The 24,087-nt window shown below is 39.3% G+C and overlaps 2 protein-coding genes across 2 annotated transcripts in view; one reads left to right on the top strand and one right to left on the bottom strand.

Moving 5' to 3' along the window:
• ITPK1 (inositol-tetrakisphosphate 1-kinase) overlaps positions 1–24,087 on the top strand; it is a 371,106-nt gene that overhangs the window by 337,321 nt on the left and 9,698 nt on the right. The window lies entirely within an intron of this gene.
• Positions 1,367–23,876, bottom strand: CHGA (chromogranin A). The gene is made up of 8 exons (XM_051977352.1): positions 23,488–23,876; positions 22,358–22,404; positions 17,161–17,254; positions 16,519–16,587; positions 11,222–11,323; positions 8,117–8,578; positions 4,504–4,961; positions 1,367–1,863 (listed from the first exon to the last, which is right to left on the bottom strand). Exons 1-8 carry the CDS (start codon positions 23,531–23,533, stop codon positions 1,780–1,782), a joined length of 1,362 nt encoding a protein of 453 aa, XP_051833312.1. The 5' UTR covers positions 23,534–23,876; the 3' UTR covers positions 1,367–1,779.

Below are 24,087 nucleotides of genomic sequence, written 5' to 3'. Positions count from 1 at the left end.
TTTCCTAAACCTTGGAGGGAGTATTCATATTGATGAAATCAAGATCTTTCATAAAGAAACCAATTTGGTCCCAGATGGATACTTGAATTATCCTTTGATAGCTTGAACAACATGACATTATATATGTAAATTTATTTAAGTGGGAATGCCAGTCTTATTATATTGGCTTAATTTTCCTATTAGCAATTCATATTTTGCCAGTTAATCAGATCGGTCTATATTTGTGTAAAAGGTGTTTTGAAGTTGTGTTGGCTGTAATGTTTTCATACACACAAATACATACATACATATATATGTTTTGGCAAATAGAAGTATTTTACATGGTCTATAGATATTATAAACGGAATTTCTCCATCTCTGCTGAATTTTGATGTCAAATATAGAAATATTGATAATTTGTATGATTTTATATCGTGCTATTTTGCCAGAGTTGTTGATTGTTTTAGTTAGATTTTTATTTGACTGTCCAGATTTCATTCAACTCTCATTTAGAAAAGTGTTCATTTTGCTTTTTCTTTGCCTGGGTTTGTTCCTTCAATTTCTTTTGGGGGGAGTAGGGTCTTATTACTATAACTAATATTTTAGCATAATACTAAGTAGTAAAAGTAATAATAGACATCCTTGCTTTACCCATGATCTTATTGAGAAGGCCTCCAATTTTATTCCATTATCTTCAATGCTTTAAGTAGCTAATACTATTTTACATTTCATTGCATTAATACTGTGCTTTCGTGTGTGTGTGTGTGTGTGTGTGTGTGTGTGTGTGTGTTTTAAGCAGGATTGGGTATTGCATTTTGTCAAAAGCTTTTATTTTGTTGATGAAACTTAAACTCACCTAATCTTAAACTACAATTACCTAAACTGATATCCCTTTTTGGTAGAAAGTTAAATGGCACAGTGACCAAGCCTACACACTCTTCCTAGAGTAGGAAAAGAGACAGAAAGAACTTGGAGCATCATAGCATCAGAAGTTAGAAAGGAATTTGGAGATTATCATCTAATCCTCAGGTCTAATAGACAAGTACGAAATGCAACCTGTGTCACCCCTTTCTCTGCAAGAGTTGCTAGTGCTGCATTTCTCAAGATCTCATTGGAAAGACAGGACCTATTGGTAGCTAGGTCATTTCATCCTTCTGGGTCAACGTAAGTCAGACCAAGGTGTGCCCATCTTCACTTAGTTCTGCAGAAGACAAGGACATGGAGTAAAACTGGAGACCTCATCTAATTCACTCTACTTATTTTCCCAGTGTCACACCAAGAAGCAAGAGAAGGACTTTTAACCTAAGCCACCTAATTCTAATTGCAGCATTCTTTCACCTATGTCACAAGTGGCTAGCCCTTGAGAGAGTCAAAGAAGAAGCAGAGAGCCCATTGGAGTTTTATTTTTCTTTAGATAAATTTTATATAGAATATATTACAGTCAGAAGTTTTTGACTTTAATCCGAAGAGAACAAGTTATTGCAGTTTTATCATTGGATCTAACAGTGATAGGGAAATAATCTAGAAAAGCTATCTCATTGTTATCTTGAAAATGATAACTGTTTGGAAGCCAACACAAAGTGCATTGAAGAAGCCTTGAGGTGGGGAAGAAGTGCACCAGGGGACAGAAACTCAAGAATGAAAAAGCAGAGTAGGCAAGTATCACAAGTGGCATCGGGAACACTCTCTCCCTGCCCCAAACTCCCTCTCCCAGCCCATTTATAATTGACTTGGGAAATGAAGAGGCAAGGTGAGGAGGAATAAATTTCTGAGCATTTTGTGGGATCTTAAGTCAGCCATTCAGCCCCTCCGCAATTCATGGAGTTTGTGGGCGACCTTTTCCAGCTCTGCTTCTATGGCTGCTAGACTTTCCAGCTCTTGGTCCTAGAAAACACAAGTGGAAAAAGAATTAAGGTCCATCCAATGGTTCCCTTTTGCAGTCCTCGTACATTTTAGTAAGAAGCTGCTGCTGAAAGGAATTTCCAGAGGTCATCTAATCTAGCCTCCCTATAGAGCTACACCTAATTCACCAGTCAGATGGGTGCTGTGCCTTCATTTCTAGAGCAACTGGAAATGTGAACACAAGTCATTTGCTATGAGTGGGACCAAGCTTAGGACCCCCTATTCTGACCCAAACCCAAAGTTAGGAATGACCTGGGATTGAATTTCAGCTCTGTTATTGAACTGTGAACTATTGAACTATTTGTGACCCTGGGCAAGTCAAAAAAAAACAGCTAACATGATTTGTACTACCCTCCTTATGGAGTTACTGTAAGGTAAGCACTTTGTAAACTTAAAGGCATTATAGAAGTACAAACTGCTGTTATTATTGTATTGAAAAAAAAAAACCCCACTAATCTTCACAAATTATGGGGGCTTTAGGACCTAGAAATGACCTTGAAAGCACAGATAGCTCATTGGGAAAAAGCCTTGAGTCCCCTTTACAGCAATTCTGACAAATAGCTGTTCCACCATTTGGAAGACCTTCAGCAGCTGGAGCTTGTGACCAGAAACGATAATGCCTATTAGAACATCATTCTCACACTAAGTCAAAATCTGCCTCCTTTTAACTCCAGATCAGAGGATTTTTGAGTCGAAAAGAACCTCAGAGTTCATATAATTCAATCCCTTTCTTTTACAGACAAAGAAGACCTGAGTGAAGTAACTCAGCTTTCTCACATAGAAATTAAGTAGCAAAGCTGAGAGTCAAAAGTCCAAACTCTACAACTGGAAGGCTGGCATTCTTTTCATTTTATCACTTCCCCATGGTCTTAGTGCCACCCACTGGGGACAAGCAGAACAAGACCAAGCCATCTTTCTTGTGACTGCTCTTTGAACAAAAATCCTCTCTGCCCTGAGTGCTTAGGTATAGTACTCCAGTAAACTAGCTGGAGAAAAGAAGCTAGATAGTAAGAATCACTACCACCTCTGTTAGGTGCTGAAGGAGTTCCCCGGACATGAGTAGTGGGTACTGAAGTAATTAGGGAAGGTTGCTCTTAGACTATAGGGCTTTTACTCTTCTCTGCAAGCTGATGTGGCTATTTTGTTTTGAATGAAACCTAGTCCATCTAATTTTTTACCAAGGATCTCTCTACCAAAGTGGATAATTGCCTCAGAATTGTCTAGCTCACTGAGGATCTAAGTAACTTACCTTGGGCCACACATCCAATATATGTGTCAGAGGGGGCACTTAAACCCAGGTTAGAATTTGGAATGTTAACAGTATCTCTAAAACACGAAAAGCCTCCTACTCTTCTGGAAGCCTTTAAAGATCAAGTACAACAATCTTCTTTAACATATGAGAGAACCAAATCATACAGCTAATAAGGAAGGGAGCAGAGACTTCCTTGAAACATTAAAACCTGGTGGGGTTTTGCTTCTACCTGTTTCTGGCCTCGTTTGGGGTTCTTTCTCCTACCCCAACCCCTACCACTTTTAGAGTGGGACAATTCCCAGGGGCCACAAAGCCTTGACTTATTTTACTGTAATATGGATCATTCTAGCCTAGACTCCGTTCCCCATACTTCATGCTCTTCTGGGGAGAGGAGGTATGGAGTATCATACCTCCTGGGGAGGCAGGATTGATTGATGCAGTAGAATGTTGGAAATGATGGGTACTGCAGGGAATAGAGCTAGAAGACTAAGTTCAAATTCCACCTGAAATACACCTGACCAGTTCTGTAACCTTGGGCAAGGTCACTTTACCTTTTGCTTCAGTTAAATGGGGATAACAAGAACACCTGCCAGGGTTGTTGTAAGGATTAAATGGGATAATTGTAAAGTATTCCGCACAGTGTCAGACTCCTAGTAGATGTATAAAATATAGTAGTATTGGAATTGGAGTCAGAGGATATGGATTTGAATCCCAGATTTGCTACTTGCCACTTACGTGACATTAGGCAAATCAATAGCTTTGGGGGCCTTGGTTTCCTTGTCTGTAAAATGAAGGGGTTGGGCTAGTTGGCCTGAGGTTCCTTACCAGCCCTATGGCATCTGGAGAACAGAGGCTGCCCCCAATTTAGATCTGCCCTACGAGTCAAGGATTACACTGAGCAGGTACTTCAAATTGAAAATATTAGTTTGAAGTTGGGAGAAGAAATCTTCCTGCACAGGGAATGAACCAGAACCACTCAAGAGGAATCCCCAAGAACTGTCTTGTTCAAGACCGTTCTAAGAGCTGAAAAGGATCTTAGTGATCCTTTAGTCCATTCCTATCATGTCTTAGGAGAGAACAAACACCCAAGGGAAGAGAAAGAATTTGCCCTAGATGATACAAATATTCCAAGTAGAGTAATTTAAATCCCAATCCTGGCTTTAGTATTCTTTCTTTATGCTTCATACACTTGGGTCATACAGTTTAACTACTGCTCGACCTGGAACTCAAACTGCAAGGTCCTGATTTTTAAATCCAGTGGGCTTTACCTACATCAAGATATTTCTGCATTTGTTTGCCCATAGCTGCCTGTTCTTCAATCAAACCTTTTTTCCTCTGTTCCCCCAAAAGATGCCCATTAGTCTACCCACCTCAGTCCTTCGGTTAGCACTTCCCTCCTCTTCCTTCTTTTCATCTGGGTCTCCCCTGATAGAGAGAGGCAAGCCTGCCTCGATGCTGTCCTCTCTGGAGTGAGCTTTCCAGCTTCTCCTTGGCAGCCCCAGAGGACTTCCAAAGTCGTATTTGTGGGATCGGAAGGAAAGTTTCATGGATCGGTCTGGCTCTTCCTCACTGTCACTCTCCTCCAACCGCTTCTTAGCTGTCAGCTCTCTGGCCAGCTCGTCCATCTTGTTCCACCTCTTGGAGTCCTCCCATTCTTTGGAGAGTTCCTCTTCTAGTTCCTGACTCTTGCTTTCTCTGGGGCTGAAGATGTCTTCTGTGGCTGCTGCTGCTTCTTCAGAACGTCGGCTTAGCCCTTTATCTTCCTGAGATCTAACTTCCTCTTCCATGATCTTTTCTTCTCCATTTAGTTCCAATGCCTCTGGTTGACCTGAAACAGTTAGTGGGAAAGAACAAAGGAAATGAGCTGAATGGAAACTGTCTCTGCTATAAATCTTATTCCTGGACTGCTTAATTATTGACTATGTGAGTTTTGCAGAGAATCCTTTCCTAGGTTCCTTATCTGCTGCTGGTTTATCCGTGGGAGAGTATCGTGAAGGCACTGAGTGATAATGAGGTTAAAACTGAACTGTGTTGTTACCACATATCAAACCTAGCAGGATTGTTTCTGAGGCAGAATGAAAATGACACACATGGATTATCATCCTAATCTCTTTCCTTAAAGGAAGAGTAACCCCTGGAAAATTCTTTAAAAGAAAGAAAACAAGCCTTTATTAAATACTTTCTATGTAGGAACTGGGCTAAATGCTTTACAAATATCTCATTTAATCATCACAATTATATGGGAGAAAAGCGTAATTATTATCTACATTTTACACATAAGGAAACCGAGGTAGATAGGTAAAGTGACTTGTCCAGGATTATCTGGCTAGTAAGTATCTGAGACTGGATTTGAACTTGGGTTTTCCTGTTCCCTAGTCAATTAACACGTGTTTTTTTCTTTTTTGCAAGACAATCAGGGTTAAGCAAGTTGCCCAAGTTCACTAATAAGTGTCAAGTGTCTGAGGCTGGATTTGAACTTGGATCCTCCTGACACCAGGACCACTGCTTTGTCCAGTGTACCACCTCACTGCCCTTCAATTAGCACTTCTTGTGCTAACATTATATTTCTTTCTCTTTTTTTGTAGTATATTTTTAATACATACTGCTTTATGAATCATATTGGGAGAGAAAAATCAGAGCAAAAGGGAAAAACCATGGGGGAGAGAGAGAAAAAAAAAATTTCTTTTCCTGTATATAGATGGCATATTCTGTCCAAAGTCTATTGGGATTGCTTTGGATCACTGAACCACCGAGAAGAATCAAGTCTTTCATAGTTGATCATCGTACATTCTTGCTATTATTCTATTTCTAAGGCCCCTTTCAGTATGAACACTTTATGTCAGCCAACATGTATTTATTAAGCTACGTGTCAGGCGTGGGTTTTAATAGTGTGTGTTTTAATATTCTATATTCTAAGATCTCTTCTTGCTCTAACATTTGATGCTCTATGTGCTGACACTGCAAGTTCTAGGGTCCTTTCAGATTTGGGAGATTTTTGTGAATGTTCAAGAGTATTTTGTGAATAATCTTTAACTTCCTGTTGGTCCTTCTTTGGCCTCAGAATCTTTTGGAATTGGTAGATTTGGTTCTAATCCTAGGGCACTTACCTGGAGGATCAAAAAACCCTTAAGGAAACCATGTTTAGCAACTGATCAAAGGGTTTGGCAGAGTACAGACTTGAAAGTTAATAAGCGCTGTCTTCAAAATAGTTGTGTGATAGAGGGAGTGCCATCTATTTATTTCTGATTTTACAAGTGAGGAAACCAAGGCTTACTGCAGACGTGGGATTTGCCCAGAATCAAGTAGCTAGCTAGGGGCAGGCTCAAACTCGAATCTTTTCATTTCCATGACCAGGCTGCCCTTTCCAGGATGCCACACTTGGTACCAAGTAAAGATGACCACTAGGTAGCATGGGCGTAGAATGTCAGGCCTGAGGTCAAGAAGACCTGACCTCAGGCACTTGTTAGCTAGGCAAATCGCTTTACGCTGTGTGCCTCTGTTTCCTCACTTGTAAAAGGAGCTGACAAACTGCTCTAGTATCTCTGCCAAGAAAACTCCAAGTTGGGATCAGGAAGAGTCAGACAGGGCTGACTCAAGTGAATAACAACAGATAGGAAATAGAGAGATGATTTAGGACTTTCTCTGTTTCAGTTGACTAAGTACCTCCATGTTAACCTGGTTCCTACTGCACTTCATTCTTGGCGTGTATATTCTTAGTTTTGTGTATTTATTCAAGTTATTTTCCCAACCTGGAATGCTCATCCCTCTCTTCTCAGTCTACCTTAATCTTGCATTTTATTCTACAAGGTTCAAGTCTTTCCTATTTTTGCCATGAAATCTTCCCTGAATAATTCCTATAGCTGTCAATATTTGCTTCTCTGAACTCTTCACTCATAATAGCTACACCAGTCTTAAAGCCCTCAGCTTATACTGTTTTGTTGAGTTCTTTGACTTTATGTGTATATACTTCATCTTTTTTCCATTCACATTTCATTTTCTGAGACTACACCATGTACCAGAAAGAGTACCGACTTTAAATTGGGAAATCTGGTATTTCCATCACAGTTTCAAACATTTTACTTTTATTAGAAAAGTAATTTCCTTGTATGAACCTCAATTTCCTCATCTATGAAATGGAAATACTTCCATTACCTACCTCAAAGTTATAATAAGGAAATTGCCTGGTAAGAATTAAAATGCCTTTTAAACATTGGCTTTTTGTGACTCATAACATCTTAAAGGATTGTGAGCTTCAAGGGGCTTTATTCCCATGTGGTCTTAAACTCCTTCATTTTATAGATGAGGAGCCAAGGCCCAGGGCTGTTGGCTTGTCTAGGCTCACATAGCCAGTAAAGTGCTAGAGTCACAATTTTAACCCAGATCCTGACTGCCTTCAAAGCCAGTGTTTTTTCTACTGCACTATGCTGCAAACACTATTGTTTTAGTGGAAATAATAATAAAAGCCACTGATGCTTATCTTAGTGTAAAGAATTTTACATGATTTCATTGGATCTTCCTAACACCCTGTTAGGGTGTTAAGAAGAATAGGGTGTAAATATCTTATCCTTTGGTCTTAAGTCTTTTTGTTTGAGACACCATGCCATAATAGAAAAAGCACTGAGCTGAGAATTAAAACACTTGAGTTCAATTCATAGCAATTTTATTTAATATCTAGATGATCTTAATGTCTCTAGATCTCATTGAACTCATCTCTAAAATGGAGAGAATAATACTTGACCTATCTATTTATAGGGGTGGTTGTGGTTTAAAGGGCAATGTGAACTGGACAGTACTTTCTAAATAAGAGGTCTTGTCCTGATTTTAACCCTCAAACCAAGTCTAGATCTTAATTGCAAATTCGTTGAAAAGGGATTTACATCTGTTTGTCCCCAGTGGTGTGCAAATATACAGTCAGGAATTTACTGGGGAAGTATGGGCACCTCAGATTATGTGACACTTATTATGGGACTCTGCCATACGTACTGTCTCCCCTTGGAGTCTCTTCATTCTCATCAAGGGTTGAGCTGGTCCTGAGTGCTCCAGTGGGACCTTCTTCATCCAGTGCTGGTTTATTTCCCTCTTGGGCCAGATGGGCTTCCTCCTGCTCCTCTTCCTCCTCTCTTTCTGCATGGGCGTTCTCATCTCTCTTGGAACTTTGTTCCTCCTCTTGGAGATCCAGACCCTGCTGAGCATCAGTGGGCGGCTGGGCCTTGCTGCCTTGGCTGGGCCTTGGGGCTAAGAGCTCCTCTTTGGTCAGACCACTGGCCAGAGTACTCTCCATGCTCACATCCCTGGAGGCCTTGCTGATTTCATTCTTCTCAGAGACCTCCCCAGCTTCCTCTGGGTTTGCCTCTTTGGACTGGGTCTCTCTTTCTTCCAGACTATTCTCTTTGGATTCAGTAGCATCTTCAGCAGGCTTCTCAGGGGAGGCATTCTGCAATTCCCCTATAAGATGGAAACAGAAAAAATAAATACATAAACAGGCCTTGCACACATATTTCATGTTTACCCAGCAGACTCTGGGAAGCCAATTTCAGATGGTTAAATCCACCTTCCTGTTTTCTTCTGTGATGGAATCGCAATGGTCCTTCCTGTCATTCACTCATTCATTCATCCTTTATTAAGCACTTCAGTGCAAGATGCACCGTGGTGACTAATGGAATAAGTACAAGATCTAGAATCCCTGCTCTCATAGAGCTTTAGTCTAGTAATGCAGCCTGTAACTTCTGATCTCTAACCTTTCCAGGGTTCCTTGAATAATCATACATTATAGTGCTTCCTGGATTGCAAAGAGAACAGCAACATTGATGATAATACATGATTTGAGGTCAGGCAGTCTATTGTAATGAATAGAGTGCTAGACATAGAGCCCAGAAGTTCTGGGTTCAAAACCTCTTGTGACATTAGCTTTATGGCTCTAGGCAAGTCACTTAGCTTCTCAGGTGCTTCAAAGAATTTCCTAAAATTTACATAAGATGGTTTACAAAATTTGGGAGTACATAATTTGTTTTATAGTGAGGGAGGCTCCAACATAGTTAAAAATCACAAAACTTTCATATATTTGCATAAGGATTAAAAAAAATCATCATTGGCAAACACTTCATTTAAACCTTTAGATGTTGTAATGGACTCCATAGTAGATAGCTCAGTCCATAGGATGCTAGGCACACAATCAAGAAGATCTCAATTAAAATTCCACCTCAGACACCTACTATCTCTCTGCCTTATTCCACCGGAGAAGGAAATGGCAAAACATTCTTGTATCCTTGCCAAGAAAATTGGCAACATCAACAATAATAGATTGCACTGACTAGCATAAAGAAGATTAGACTAGAAATTGGAAAACTTTGGTTCAAATAATAATAATAATAATAATCGCAAAAATTCATACAACAGGTTTGCAGTATGCTTTACAAATATCTCATTTCATCCTCACAACAATCCTGGGAGGAAAGTCCTGTTATTCTCATTTTATAGATGAAGAAACTGAGGCAGACAGATAGTAAGTAAGTGTCTGAGGCAGGATTTGAATTCAGGTCTTCCAGCTATACATTTCATTAACCAGATGCCTAGTCCCAGACCCTCCACTGACATGCTATCTAACTTGAACCAAGTCACTTAACTGTTTTATGTAATGGGGACAATAATTCTGACCCTATTCTTTATTCATTGGAATTTTGATTTAATCATTTTGTCTTGAATCCTGTTAGATTCCTGTTGGAATTCTATCATTTAATTAAAAGTGATAAAAATTATAGAATAAATTAAAAGAAATTATAGAATAATAGAAACCTAGTATTGGAAGAAGAAACTTCAGAAGCAAATCTAATCCTACTAGCTCCTAAAACAAATCCCCAACAGGGCTCTGTCCGGCCTCCTTTTAAAAGACCTCCAATGACAGGGAGCTCCCTAATCTTTCAAGGCAGTTCATTATACTTTTGGAGAGTCCAATTGTGAGGAAGTTTTTCCTTACATTGATATGCCATGTAGACATTAAATCAAGGAAAAACTTGTAAAGCCTATACCACCTTTCCTCATAGGACATTATTAGAATGATCAAAGAATGGGAAGGGACCTTAAAGACTACTCTTACAACTGAGGCCTAAAGAAATGAGACAGATGTCTTGCCTAAGATCACAAAGCAGGCTGGTGATACTGACCCAGGCCCTGTCTGGCGAGATAAAGTATGTAATTTCAGTCATTTTCAATCATATTACACTCTTGGCAATGATACTGAAGTAGCTTAACAATTCTTTCCCTGACTCATTTTATAGATGAGGAAACTGAGGCAAACAGGGTTAAGTGACTTGCCCAAGGTCATACAGATCCTTAATTTTATTGAGCTTCAATTTATTAATCTGTAACATGAGGTTTGATTATGTAGTTGCCTATACCAATGAAATAATGGATTTAAATCTTCAGCTTAAAAATAGGGCACTATATATATATATATATATATATATATATATATATATATAATTGTTATCATCAGCTAGAGAAATTTTATGGAAAAAGGTAAATCTGGATTACTAAATCTGGATTTTGGACCTGCTTCCACTCCTAAATAGTTATATAATATGACATTTGGTAAGACCTGTGGTCTCTTCCAACCTTGATTTCATCATCTGGCAAATGGAAGGTATAGTCTGAATACCCAAGCTAGGGCAAGATAATCTTCTCCCTTAGGGGCAAATTGTGAGGATTTCAGGACAAGCACTGGGAGTAAGTTTAGATTTAAAAGGCAGTATACAGGCGATGACAAAAGCCTAACAGAGGGCTGTGTGTGCCCCAGATCAGTCCTTTTAAGTAAGTCCTATGACACTGAAAAACTCTGTATCAGGAAAGATGATCCCTATTCACCTGGAGGAGACTTGGAAACTGCTCAGCTCAAGCCTTGCTGACTCATCAAGGTCTAACTCACAGCCAAATCCCCATGGTTACCTCTGGCACCCTTGCTACAAGGCTGACTCAGCAAATCAGGCTGCTCAGTGGGAAGCACTTTAGCTTCCAACTTGGTCAACAGGAACTTCTCTGTTTATCCTTATCCTGGTGTGTTGAGGGTGGGGAAGTGGTTGGTCTAGTACTGACCCTGAACAATATCCTCTTCATTATTTTGGCTCCCAAGGACTTCAGAAAGTTCATCTTCAAAGCCTCTGTCTTTCTTTTGTTGCTGGGCTCTCTCATTGGCCCCTGGGTTAGGGAAAGAGAAAAAGAAAAATCACATAAAAGTGGAGATATGTATAAAGAATTACATGTTTAACATATATTGAATTACTTGCTGTCTAGAAGATGGTGGATGGAAGGGAGGGAGAAAAATTTGTAACACAAGGTTTTTCAAGGGTAAATGTTGAAAACTATGCATATATTTTGAAAATAAAACCTCTAAAAGAACAACGTTTTAGTTTTTTTCTAATGATTGAGATGGGAAAATAGATTTCAGTTTTTTCATCTGCAAAATGAGTTCAGTGATTCCTTGTTCTGACTACTTTATAGATTTTTGCATGAGGTAATGAATGTAAGTTAAACTAATCCTAAATTTATCACTACTCCTTTGATATGAAACAAGTCAACTTCTCTGGGACTTAGTTTCCTTATCTACAAACATTGGATTTGGATCTGCAAGGTTCAAAATCTTTGATCCTATTTCATTAACTTCATAATGATTTGCCTTTCTGCCTCCTGTCTCCCCTTCCCTCTTTCCTCTTTCTTCCCACAACTATCAAGTTAATGTTCTTTTTTAAAAAAAGTTTTAAAATATCATTTTAAAAAAATTGGGTTCTAAATTCTCTTCCCACCCATTGAGAAGGCAAGAAATGTGATATCAGCTATAAATGTGGAATCATGCAAAACATTTCCATGTTAACCATGTTGCAAGAAAAATAAAGTAAAAAATTTATGCTTCAATCTGTATTCACCTCTATCTTTGGAAGTGGAGAGGATTTTTCATCATGAGTCCTAAGGAACTGTATTGCATCACTGTTTTGCTTAGAATAGCTAAGTCATTTATAGCTGATCATCACATAGCATTGTTGTTACTGTATATAATGTTCTCCTGGTTCTGTTTGTTTCACCTTGCATCAGTTCATGTAAGTCTTTCTAGGTTTTTCTGAAATCTGTCTACTCAAAAGTATGCCATCATAATCATATCCCACACTTTGTTCAGCCATTCCCCAATTGGTGGGCAGATTTAATGTTCTTAAGGGAAGATCTGGCTATATCACTCCTCTACTCAAGAAGTTCCAGTAGCTCCCGATAGCCTTTAGGATAAAAGACTTTGGTGTTTGGAATTTACAGATCTTCATAACCTAGCTCCAGAATTATTGTGTTACTCCTTTTTATGCACTGTTTTAGCCATCCTGGTCTGCTTGCTGTTTCCCATACTGGACATTCCATCTTCCTACTTTTGCATAAGACATCCCCAGTGCCTAGAATGTGCTCCCTCTTCCTCTTAGCTTATAGTTCTTGGCTTCCTTCCAGGCTCAGTTTAAGAGCCACTTTCTATAGGAAACCTATCCTGATCCTCCTCCCAGTGCCCTCCCCCTCTAAAATTACTTTGTATGTACTTAATAGTTCCTTATTTTATATGCATAGTTATCCTTCAGTAGATTGAATTCTTTGAAGGCAGAGACTATTTTGTTTTTGCCCCTTTTTTTCCTGTGTGTTTAGCAAACAGTAGAGCTTAATAAATGGTTGTTGGTTACATGAGGTCATAAAATTAGTAACAGCTCTGAGACTCAAAAGATACCCTTTCTGCTCTAAGATTTTATGATGAAAAGATTAGACCCTAGACTTCCTGATTCTCAATTCAGAATTCTTCCCCACTTTCTATGTCCTACTATCCTTTTAAGTAGAGAAAGAGACAACCAGTTTCCATGGCAAGGAGGAAATCAAGAGAAGGGCATGGGAAAAGACTGAAGAGAAGAAATGGATATTATATTAAGTCCTGAGCCAGAAAACAGGAGGAAACTCAAAAGATTATTATGGCTGAAACAGCAATGCTAAAGTCAAGGAGTGAGCTAATGAGGATGGACAGTTGGAGAATCTTTTTGGGATGGGTTATATATAACTTATATTTCCATAAAAGTTACCCAGGAAAGAGCAGACAACCATACTGAGGCTTTAAGCAGCTCCTGTTGCACCAGCTTTTGAGGAATAAGGCTACACTAGGGACTACACAGTTCTAAAGCACGAAGCCCAGGATGCATCAGTCACTTCCATTAAAGGAACAGGAAGCTAGATTCAGAGAGCCCCTTGTTCTAAACAATTTCATGGAGATACAGAATATTGGAATTGGAAGAAACTTTAGAACATTGAATGTTAGCTCTGGAAATAATTTTAGAATTAAAAAATATTAGAAATGGAAAAGGACCTTTGCTCATAGAATGTTAGTATATAAAATGATAGAATGTGAAGACAGTCTTAGAACTCAGATGTTAACACAAAAAGCATAGTATGTTAAAACTTGGAGGTTATTTAATCCAAACCCATTATTTTATGAATGATATCAAGGCCCAGAGAAGTGATGTTTTTTGCTTAGGGTCATACAGTAGCTTAAGGCACAGAATAAAATATTGAATGTGTCCTTCCTGACTTCCATTGCAGTATTCTTTCCATCTCATCATGCTGCCCCTTGGCCAATACTAACTACAGTGGTTTTAATTATGATGTCTGTAGTTGATCCTTAGTATAAAACAGAGTATCCCAACTGGTTTTAGTTATGGTCCGTTGGTAGTTAGTTGTGAGGAGAAAGGGCAATTTTGGCTTTGTCCTAATTCTGAAGGCATCAAGGGTGAGTTATGGACCCATACTATAAATCATTGGTCCCAGGACTGGCTCAGGGACCAGCAATCCAGCAGGATTCCCTTCAGGATTTTCTTCATTCCTAAAGAGAAAACCAGCACTTAGATCTGAGGTCATGCTCAGGCAGGATACTTGGATATTCAGGGGCCCAAGAACAAAAGTGTAGGACTCCCTAAATGACCATTTGGTTTCTGCATCCCAGGCAAGCCTTTGCTCACAACAGAGCATGTCAGAAAGGGGAACTTTTGAACTTTACAAAAGAGCAGAGATAGAAGTATAATGGAAAAAAACATAGAATCTAGAGTTCAGGGACCTCAGTTAAAGGCTAATTTGTGCCACTTTCTGTGTGACTTAAAACAAATCACCTTACCTCTCTGACCTGAGTTTCCCCTACCTCAGAAATAGGACACCTGCCAAACTCTGACCAGGGACACAGATTGCTGTGGTCTGCCATGTCTCTACCAGAACAAAGTTATTCCCAAAGACCTAGAGCTCGAGATCATCAAAACTTGTGTCTGAGGCAACATTCAAATTCAGGTCTTCCTAATTTGAAGTCTAATGCTCTCACTCCTAGATAGCTGCCTACAGGAGTGGTATCAAACTCAAGTAGAAATAGGGGCTACTAGTCTGTTCATAAGGATTCCTGTAGGCCACATATTGATTTAATTGTAAACTGTAATATGCCTTTTGTTCTACTGCATATTTATTTGGAGATATATATATATCCCCCCTTGAGGCAATTGGGGTTAAGTGACAGCTAGGAACTCAGATCCTCTGACTTCAGGGCTGGTGCTCTATCCACTGTGCTACTTAGCTGTCCCCAGTTAAATATTTTCTAATTACATTTTAACATGTGGTTCAGGCAGCATTTGAGAATATTATGATAGCATATGCTGTATGTTTGACCCCTCCACCATTAGGAGGATTTTGAATTAGTAACCAATTTCTATCTCCCAGGTTTTTATCTGGGATAAGTGCTTTACTAGCTCTTATAATGCATCTTAACGAGTAAGTGAGAGTTTCCCAGTGATGTTTGTTTCTCATTTTGTTGGAAGTCCCCAAGCCAACATTGTTCAAAGATTATTCTGAAATCTAAATCCAAGACTATTACACAAATAGCACTATCAATGTGACTACAAAATCACTGACAGAGATAGAAATTATTCCCAGAGTACTAATGTAAGTCACTTTGTGTCATGAAGGAAACCTCTGAATCACTGAATTTTGCTTCTTCTCTTTTTAAAGGGAGCATCCAAGCATTCCTATTAGTGAGGTTTGAGATAACAAGGAAGAAAGCAGAGGTTTCTTCTGATCTGAAACCCTAATTGCAGTTTAATTTGTGGATGATAAAGAGGAGATTCTTTGTGTTTTGAGTTCCCCAGAATTAAGTACTTCTGGAATGACAGAGATAATATAATGGAGCATTATACTGGGATCCTGGAGAGAAGGATGCCATCATGTATAGAGTATAAGACTGAGAACCAGAAAGATCTGGATTCTCTGCTCTCACACTTACTATGTAACCTTGGGCAAACCCATTAATTTCTCTGAACCTCATGCCTTAAACCAAAACCAATCTGATTCTCATTGGCCACCAATAGGTCCTAAGCCAAGGTTTGGTCATTGATTCCCAATGAACTGAGATTGAATGTAAATAACACTCATTTTTGCTTTGGCTAGAAACCTTGAGGGTCTCCCCCTTTCAGATTTGTTCATTTTGTTTAGATTTTTTTGGACTAGGTGCAAGAGAGAATTCTTTGCCTCAATTGCTACCTAGCCTTAATCACTGAATAGATGTGCTCTCAGTCAAAGTGAACCTGTTGAAGACTTTACCTTAAAAAGGTCACAGTCTCCCATTTCATACAGGGCCATTTCCAGTTATCCTGATCTATGTCTGGCCCCTGGACCCAGATGGCTCTGGAGGGGAAAGTGAGGCAGGTGACCTTGCACACAGCCCACCTACACTAAAACCCAATTCATTTGCATGTCATGGCATCAACTTCCTGATATCATGGTCCTCTTGGAGAATGAAGGGTAAACAACAACCTCATTTGTAAAATGAAGGGATTGCACTAATTGGCTTCTACTATCCCCTTCTAGCTCCAAATCTGTGATTCTGTGACTTGGATTCTTGCCTTGGCTTTGCCAATAATATGTAACATTGGATGGGTTATTTCTTTTATTTAAGCCTAAGTTTTCTTCCTCTGCCAAGTGAATGGTTGCATAGGTAAATTTTAAGGTTCTTTAAAAGTTCTAGCGTTCTCTAATTTTGTGTTCTAAGTCTGTGTTTCAAGATTCCTTGTAGCTTTAACTTTTCATGTTCTAGCAGTCTTCCATTTCTGACACTCTAAATTCTATGTTCTAGCATTCTATGGTTCTTTATTCTACTCTTCTATATTCTAAAGGGCCCTTCTAGTTCTAGCTTTTTTTAATTTAAAGATAAGAACCATATGGGAAGCAGATAAGGATCCTTGACTTCCTGATTTGCTTAGAAACAGCACAAACCAAAATCCTTTGCATGTGTAGGATTAATTTCTGCTTACTCAAGAGATTTACTTCCATTGATATGAAATAACTGTAAATACCTTGGATGGCAAGTTCTTGGAGTTCTTTCAGCAAGTTTTGATGGCGAAGAATTGAAATGATCCTTTCATCTGTAAGAAAAGATCATTGTTATGGGTGGCTTCCAACAACCAGCTGAGTAAGATTTCCCTCCATATGATCAGTTGCCCACAGCATTCAACCTCAGGATCCAGCAAGATGTTGTTTTAGATTCCATTCAGAACAGTTCCAGGCTCTATATTATTGTGGGCTTACCAAAGTTATCTGACACAAAGTTTATTCATCTATCCATTCAGAAAAACATGTATTTAGTACCTTGTATGCATAATTAGCTTTTGTTTTGTTTTGTTTTGTGGTTTGTTTGTTTTTTGCTGAGGCAATTGGAATCAAATGACTTGCCAAGAGTCACTCAGCTAGGACATGTTAAGTGTCTGAGACCAGATTTGAACTCATGTCCTCCTGATTTCAGGGCTGGTGCTCTATCCACCACAACCACCTAGCTGCCCCTGCATAATTAGCTTTGGACAAATTCAGAGATCCAACATCTTCAAGGAAGTGACAGTTTTTTTCAAAAAAAAACAAAGCTAAAAATTATCTCTTTCTTTACTCCCACCCACCTTGATCTACCTCTTAACCAGATTAAAAAGTAGGGAGATAACAGATACCTCCTCGTAGAGTCTCAAAGCAGTCCTCACTGATGGGCAGCGGGCTCGGTTTAGAAAGTGTGTCAGAGATGACCTCAACAATACATCTCATTACCTGGGAAGGGAGGAAGGAAAGAAGGGAGGAAAGGAGAGAGATACACACATAGAAAGAGAGAACAGACAGAGAGATTAGACCCAGTTCTTGGCCTTCATGTAGTAGAAGAAACCATGATACTTTTTTTGTGGGTGAATCTGTCCCAAAATCACCCAAAGACTTAGAGAAAATTTCCATTTTGGCCTAGTCACAGATTTATATCCCATAGCAAAGAAACATTTACTTCCCCTTTCCAACTCTCAGGGTGATCCTAGTTTTTGAAAAGGCCCTTCTCAGTTTGCCTCTGTTTATAAAATATGTTCACAGTTTCAGGAGCTATGTCTTTTTAGCCAGAAAAGTGTTATATAACTGATCTGAGTTCAAATCCAGCCTCACATGCTTCCTAGCTGTGTGGTCCAGGGCAAATCATTTTACCTGTTTGCCTCAATGTTCTCATCTGTAAAATGGAGATGACATCATCTACTTTCCAGGATTTTTGTAAGGACCAAATAGGATGAAATTTATAAAATTCTTTGCAAGCTTAATGTCCTATATAAATGATAGCTATCCTTTTTTGTTGCTATTTACATTACTGATAAGGAAACTAGGAGGTTAAATGACTTGCCCAACTCACATAGTAAGAGCCAGAATCCAAATCTAGTCCTCCCAAATCCCAATGCTCTATACCACATTGGATTTTGTTATTGCTTTTTTTTTTTTCCCAGTACAATGAAATTCAAAGTGCTGAGCCTCTGCTGGGGAAGCTGGCCCAATTCCAGAAGAGAAATGCTGAGTGAACAAACCAAATAAAAATGGAAAATGGCTTGGGGTACTCTCAATACTCTTGACCTTTCTCAGACCTTGGAATTCTTCATCAGAAGGAGACTAGGAACAATGGGCAAAAGTCACTGAGAAACACATTTCTGATTACTCCAAGGAAAAACCTTCTAATAGTTAGAACTATCTCAAAATGGAACTGCCTGTTTTATGAGATATCATAGGACCTAAACCAAGGCTGGATGAGGATGTTGCAGATGTGAATGGACTCTGGCATCAAACCTTCCAACTTGAAAAGAATGTGATTCTGATTATACTTCTTACTGGGAGAGTAATTTGCACTCTTTTCCATCAGTCATTTTGCAGGTCAGGCACCACATGAGACATTGATGGTGCTATTCAAATAATACTCCTGGATTTAGATCCGTATGCTGGTTCTCCATATTAGGCAGTGCTGAGTCAGAGATTTCCAACAAAGTTAGAAACAAAGAATCATCTCTGAAAACTTCTCACTTGCTCATTAAGATGGACTACAAGAGCTAGTAAACTATTGATCCCTGACAGTTCCTAAGGAAATAGTAACAGATTAATTCAGTTCTGCCAGATTTCCAAGAGAGAAAACCATGAGGAACCAGTATATCACCAGTGACAGTAAGATCAAATAGTATGAATAGTGCAATAGGAGCCAAAAACCCAAATTTAAGTCTTAGTTCTTCCATCTTCTGACTGAGATTCTGGGAAAAATTTTCAACTCTCTGAATCTCAATTTGTTCCTCCATAAAAAGAGAGGGTAGGACTAGATGATCCATAAAGTCCCTTCCAGTTGTTTCCAAATTGTCTTCTGTTCCTAATATTTAATTCCAGATTCTCTCAAAGGTGAATGGGACCACCAATGTTAATAAGTTCAATTCTCAGCCTAATGAGGTGAACCTAAGAGTCGATATCATGGTATGATGGAATAGTACAATGGAATGATGGCTGGTTCTAGACTCAGAGGCCTCAATTTTCTCTGCCATTTTCTATTGCTACAACTTTGGTCAACTTACTAATTCACTAAGCCTCAGTTTCCTTTTCAGTAAAATGAAGAGATTTAGCTAGATAATCTTTGAGGTCTCTTCCAGCTGTTCTAAGTGATTATCCAACTACCACTCAATCAACAGGACATTGGAATCCAGTTTCAGAGGCAGTAAGCAAAAAATATTGTAGATATAAATGACCGAGTATAATGAAAAGTGGCAACTGCCTGGTACAGGGATAGATCATTGGATTTGGATTAGGAGTCAGGAAAATCTAAGTTCAAATCTAGCTCTACAATCCTGGGCAAGTCACTTTTGTTCAGTTTGCCTCACTTTTGTCAACTGTAAAATGGGAATAAGAAGGGTTGTTGTGAGGATGAAATGGGATAATACTTGTAATACTCTTAGCACAGTGCCTGGCACATAATAGGTACTATATAATGCTTATTCCTTTCTCCTTAAATGACGGGCTCTGGAACCATAGACCTGGGTTTCAACCTCTCATAATTATTGCCAATGTGACCTTGAGGAAATCACTTAACTTCTCTCAGCCTCAGTTTCCTCACCTGTGAAAAGTAATATTGGAGCTCTGAAGCCCCTTCAAGGGTTTATGATCCATACAATGCTACAACATTTTTCTGTTCCTATAAGACTGTCCATTCAGGATCTATAAGCATATCATAACTCGGGGACCAGATCTAAAAGGAGAATGAACTGTTCCATGGAGTTTGGTCTGATATTTAAGTAAGTAGAGCTTGATCTGTTAAAACAGGTGGTACTTCTCTTCTGTAAACATCAGTGATGGGAAAAGAGGAGACATTAAAGAGACACAAAACTCCATCCATATTATGTTAAGGCAGTCAGGCAAAGAAGACAGTGGTCACATGGACTGGAGGAGCATGTACAAAAACCAGTTGAATAAAATTTTCAAACTTCAGTACAGGGTTTTTTAACCTTCAGTACAGTGTTATTACATAGCCAGGGCCTGGTAAAGCCTGCAATGGTATCTAGGAATATGTTCCCCCAACAGTGGATACCTAGGGAGCTGTTATTGACTGATGGGCTCAGCTGGTTGGAGGATTGTGGTCTGTTTTCCAGGAATAGGGTCCTGAGTGTCCTCTTTTACAGAGCTCCCTGAAAGCAGGATTTCATTTTTTAAAAATTATTTTGCATTGCAAGTGTTGGCACCATAGGCACTACTAAAATTAATTGCTATTTTCTAAGAAAATAGAGTTTGTTCTAATAGGACAGGCAGCGAAGAAGGAATAGAAGAGGTATGACATTGTGAGTCAGGACACTTGGGTTCCAGTCTTAGCTCTGTTATTAACTCCCTGCCCTTGGCCAGATAGAGCCTTTTGTCTTTCTGAAATATAGTTTCTCACCCTCTCAAGCAAGGGTTGTTAATTCACTTATATCACAGATCTGGTTTGGTGAAACCTATGGAGGTCTTCTCAGAATAATGTTTTTTAAAACTGAAGTAAGTTTCAGTGAAAAGTTAGTGAAAAAAAAAAGATAATTTTTTTCTCCAATTAACTTCATAGACCCAAAATATATTGTGGACACCAGGTTAAGGATCATAATATAGACGATTTCTAAATTCCCTTCCAATTTAAAATTCTATGTTCTAAGGAGCTCTTGGAGAAAAGGAATAACCAAAAGTGAATGAAAATTAGTAGGCTGTACATCAAGCAAGTGAAAGCAGGAGCTATAAGGCAATTTGAGAGGGCAAGGATTTGGAAATCTTTTGGACATTTGTCTCTTTCCAAGCAGTGATATGTTGGAAAAAAAGATACTGGACTTACAATCAGAAGAATTGGGTTCAATTTTCTATTCTAATTAGCTGTGTCCCATTCATTTTTCCATATATAAAATTGGATCAACAGTATTTACAGTCTCTACTTCACAGTGTTTGTAAAGATCAAAGGAGTTACTACTGTGTAAAGTATTTTGTACCCCTAAAGTGCCATTATAAATATCAGCTATTATTATTATTACCCCAAATAATTCCCTAATGGAACATTTTGTAAAACAACTTAATGGGAAAAGAAGCAACTAATGAAGATTAATATTGGTCTAAATTGAGGTCACAAATGAGATGAAGTTTGGAAACTCAAATCCTGTCTCATAGTCATGTGGGCAAGTATATATTTCAAGCTGCTCTAAGCATTGTTAGTGAAGTGCACTTCAGTGGCTTCCTGAAATCAAAGTCTGTTCAATAATATCTTAGCTCCATTGAAACTGTATCTCCTAGTTAAATGGGACTTTGAGACCAATATCCACAACTTGTCCAGTAGTCCCAGACTGCGTTTTATTCATAGAAGTAGCAAGATTAAAGGTCCAACTACTTAAGTACCTATTGCCCTCCCATTTGGGAGAGTGAAGGAAAGAGCCATATCAAACTAGACCCCCAGTGGAGCATTCTGGACAACAGTGAGAAATAGGTTGGGAATAGAGACTATTTGTAGTCAATTTCACAATATCTATTTCCAGGAAGCAACGAGAAGGGTACTGAATTTGGAAATAAGAGGATATGGGCTCAGATTCTGTCACTTGCTACTTCTATAATCTTGAGTCTTTTACCCTCTCTGAGTTTTAGTTTCCACATCTGTTTAAATAGGAGATAGATAGGAATCCCCTTCTAACTCTAAATTTATCATCTTATGAATTTACAAAGAATTTATTGAAGAAAAATCACCTTCCTCTCTTCAAATCACAGAACAGAAATCTTGAAAGGAATTTAATATCCAGAAAGGAACAACCAATTAGAGCATATGTACAATAAGTGTATAAATAAACTAAGTCAGTGCTGTATTGGGTCAGTTGGGTTGTTTATGCTAACATAATTGTACAAGTATCTTAGTGCAGTTGTATATATAAGAAATTCAGTTGTACAAGTTCATGAAAGAAATGTTACAAATGACTAGTTTTAGCTGTACATTTGCACTAGTTCAATTTTGGATTGGACTAATTAATACAAGACTACATGTATAATTGTTTGTTCAAATACACTGGAAGCATGGTACCTTTAACAATTTCAGTTGTATACATGATAAGTTCAAACTAAACCACACACAGATATAGCTTAACTCCACATCAATGAGAGTCATGGGATTCACACAAGATGGGCCAATATGATTTGTGTTAATCCAGCCGGAGAGAAAAAACTCTCCAATCTTCTTTTACCATTTAATTTGAGTGGGAAAAGTTATTTTAGGAGGCCTTCAGCTTTCCTTTAATCCAATGGACTATAACCTTTGCTATTCAGAGATCCAGATGTCCCCTTTATGCTTCACATCCAAGGTTTCAAGTTAAGCTCCCTTCTGTGCCTTACCTTAGTATCACTTTTATTTGCTGGGCTGCTCACTGGAAGTGCAATGACTGGAAAAAAAAAAAAAGAAAGAAAAGGGCTTATTCCTTCTGAGAAAGTTTTATGCCAGATTATCTTGTTCCTTTTACCTGGGAAGCAAGGGTAATCAGGTAGAGACTCCTCAACCGAGGTGCTCACTTTTCCCATGATGTAGATCCCAGAAGAGGCTCCCAAACCTCAGGGTGGGGGTTAGTCTTCACCCCAGCTCTTAATTTCACAACTAATGGCTGAGATTTGTACAGTTTTTCCAAAAGGTATATTTCCAGGAAGTTGGGAAGAGGGGGCTTTTTGTGAACATCCTATCCAGTCCAGACAGGTTGAATTGTCTTGAAAAGCACTTATTAATCATTCTAGTTGTTGGATCCCTCCCATCCCTGATGTAGGTCTCCTGGGCACATATACGAGGGCTCCCAGATGGTTCAGGAGAATTTGAGTTGGGTACCAGGGAAACAAAGCCAGCAATTTAGCTAGAAAGGATGATGGATAAAGAGAAACAAAGAGATACAAGAAAAAGGAGAGAGGTAGAGAAGACTGAAGTAGGAGGGTGATGGTGAGGGGAAATGGGAAAAAGAAGATGGGTAATTTGTAGAGAGAGAGGGAAAGGAAAGGAAGGAAATTTTTAAGATGAAGGAGAAAAGAATATAAAGGGAGAAGATGGAAAGCGAGATAGTAGCGGAGGGAAATGAGGAAGAGAGGGATAGCGAAGAAAAAGAACTGAAATTTCTGAGCCCTTCCCCCAACTCTGCCAATGACCTTGACCAGCATCAGGCTTTGAGCCCAGGTTGCAGTGGAGGTAAACCCTGATAGAGAGCCTAGGAAGGCAGCTTTCAAATGAGAGCTCCTTTGCAATAACAGACCCCTTTTCCCAACCAGGACCAGAACCTCAGCCTTCATTTTAAAAAAAGAAGGGAAAGGAGAGTGAGAGAGGATTTAGAGCTACTGCTGCTGTCCACGGTGCTGAAGAGACCTAGGATATAAGATAGCGTCAGGGGCCCCAGCTTAAGCAGAGGAACTGCTTGAGGACTTCTGAACCTCTATTCTCTCCCTGCTCACCCCCATATCCTGTCCTCTCCCAGTCCCATCTCACTGCTTACCTTGCATAGCCGAGACCAGCAAGACGAGGAAGGCGGGAAAGCTCATGGCGAGTCCTGGATCCCCAACTCGGTCTGGAGTTGATCTGGGAATCTGGAGATGATAGGTGCTAGGGATTCAGAAGACTCTGGGCAGGCTTAGGAGGGGGAGAAAGGTGGAAAAGAAGACGAATTTATTGCTATTTTTGAGCTGCTTTGCACAACCGGAAGAGAGGAAACTGCAAGGCTCTCCGAAAAGAGATTACAGGGGGCAAAGAGCCTGTCAGAGAATGGTGGGGGTGGGGGGAGATGGCAACGCCTTAGCTTGCTTCTTTGCCTTTTTCCGTCAGTCTGCAATCTTTCAACACTCCAACTGGAGCTCTGCAGCAGTACCTTCCTTACACCTCCTCTTATATACTGCTCCCAGCCCCCCGGAAATGAAGTCAAGGCAAAAAGTCCCGCCCCTCTTTACCCCACCTCCAGCCACAATCCATCCGTCCTCCTTTGCCCTGCGCATCTGCTAGAAAGTGCCCGCTATTTTTGCAGGGCTCCCCTCAGTCTTCAGATCTTGCTGCATCTGGGCTCCATTGTGGCCATTTTCTCAAGTGAGAGGCAGCATCACAT

This window comes from Antechinus flavipes, chromosome 2 (genome assembly GCF_016432865.1).
Source record: "Antechinus flavipes isolate AdamAnt ecotype Samford, QLD, Australia chromosome 2, AdamAnt_v2, whole genome shotgun sequence".
NCBI lineage: Eukaryota > Metazoa > Chordata > Mammalia > Dasyuromorphia > Dasyuridae > Antechinus > Antechinus flavipes.
The sequence above is the reverse complement of the archived record's forward strand: the minus strand, read 5'-3'. Positions and strand labels throughout refer to the sequence as shown.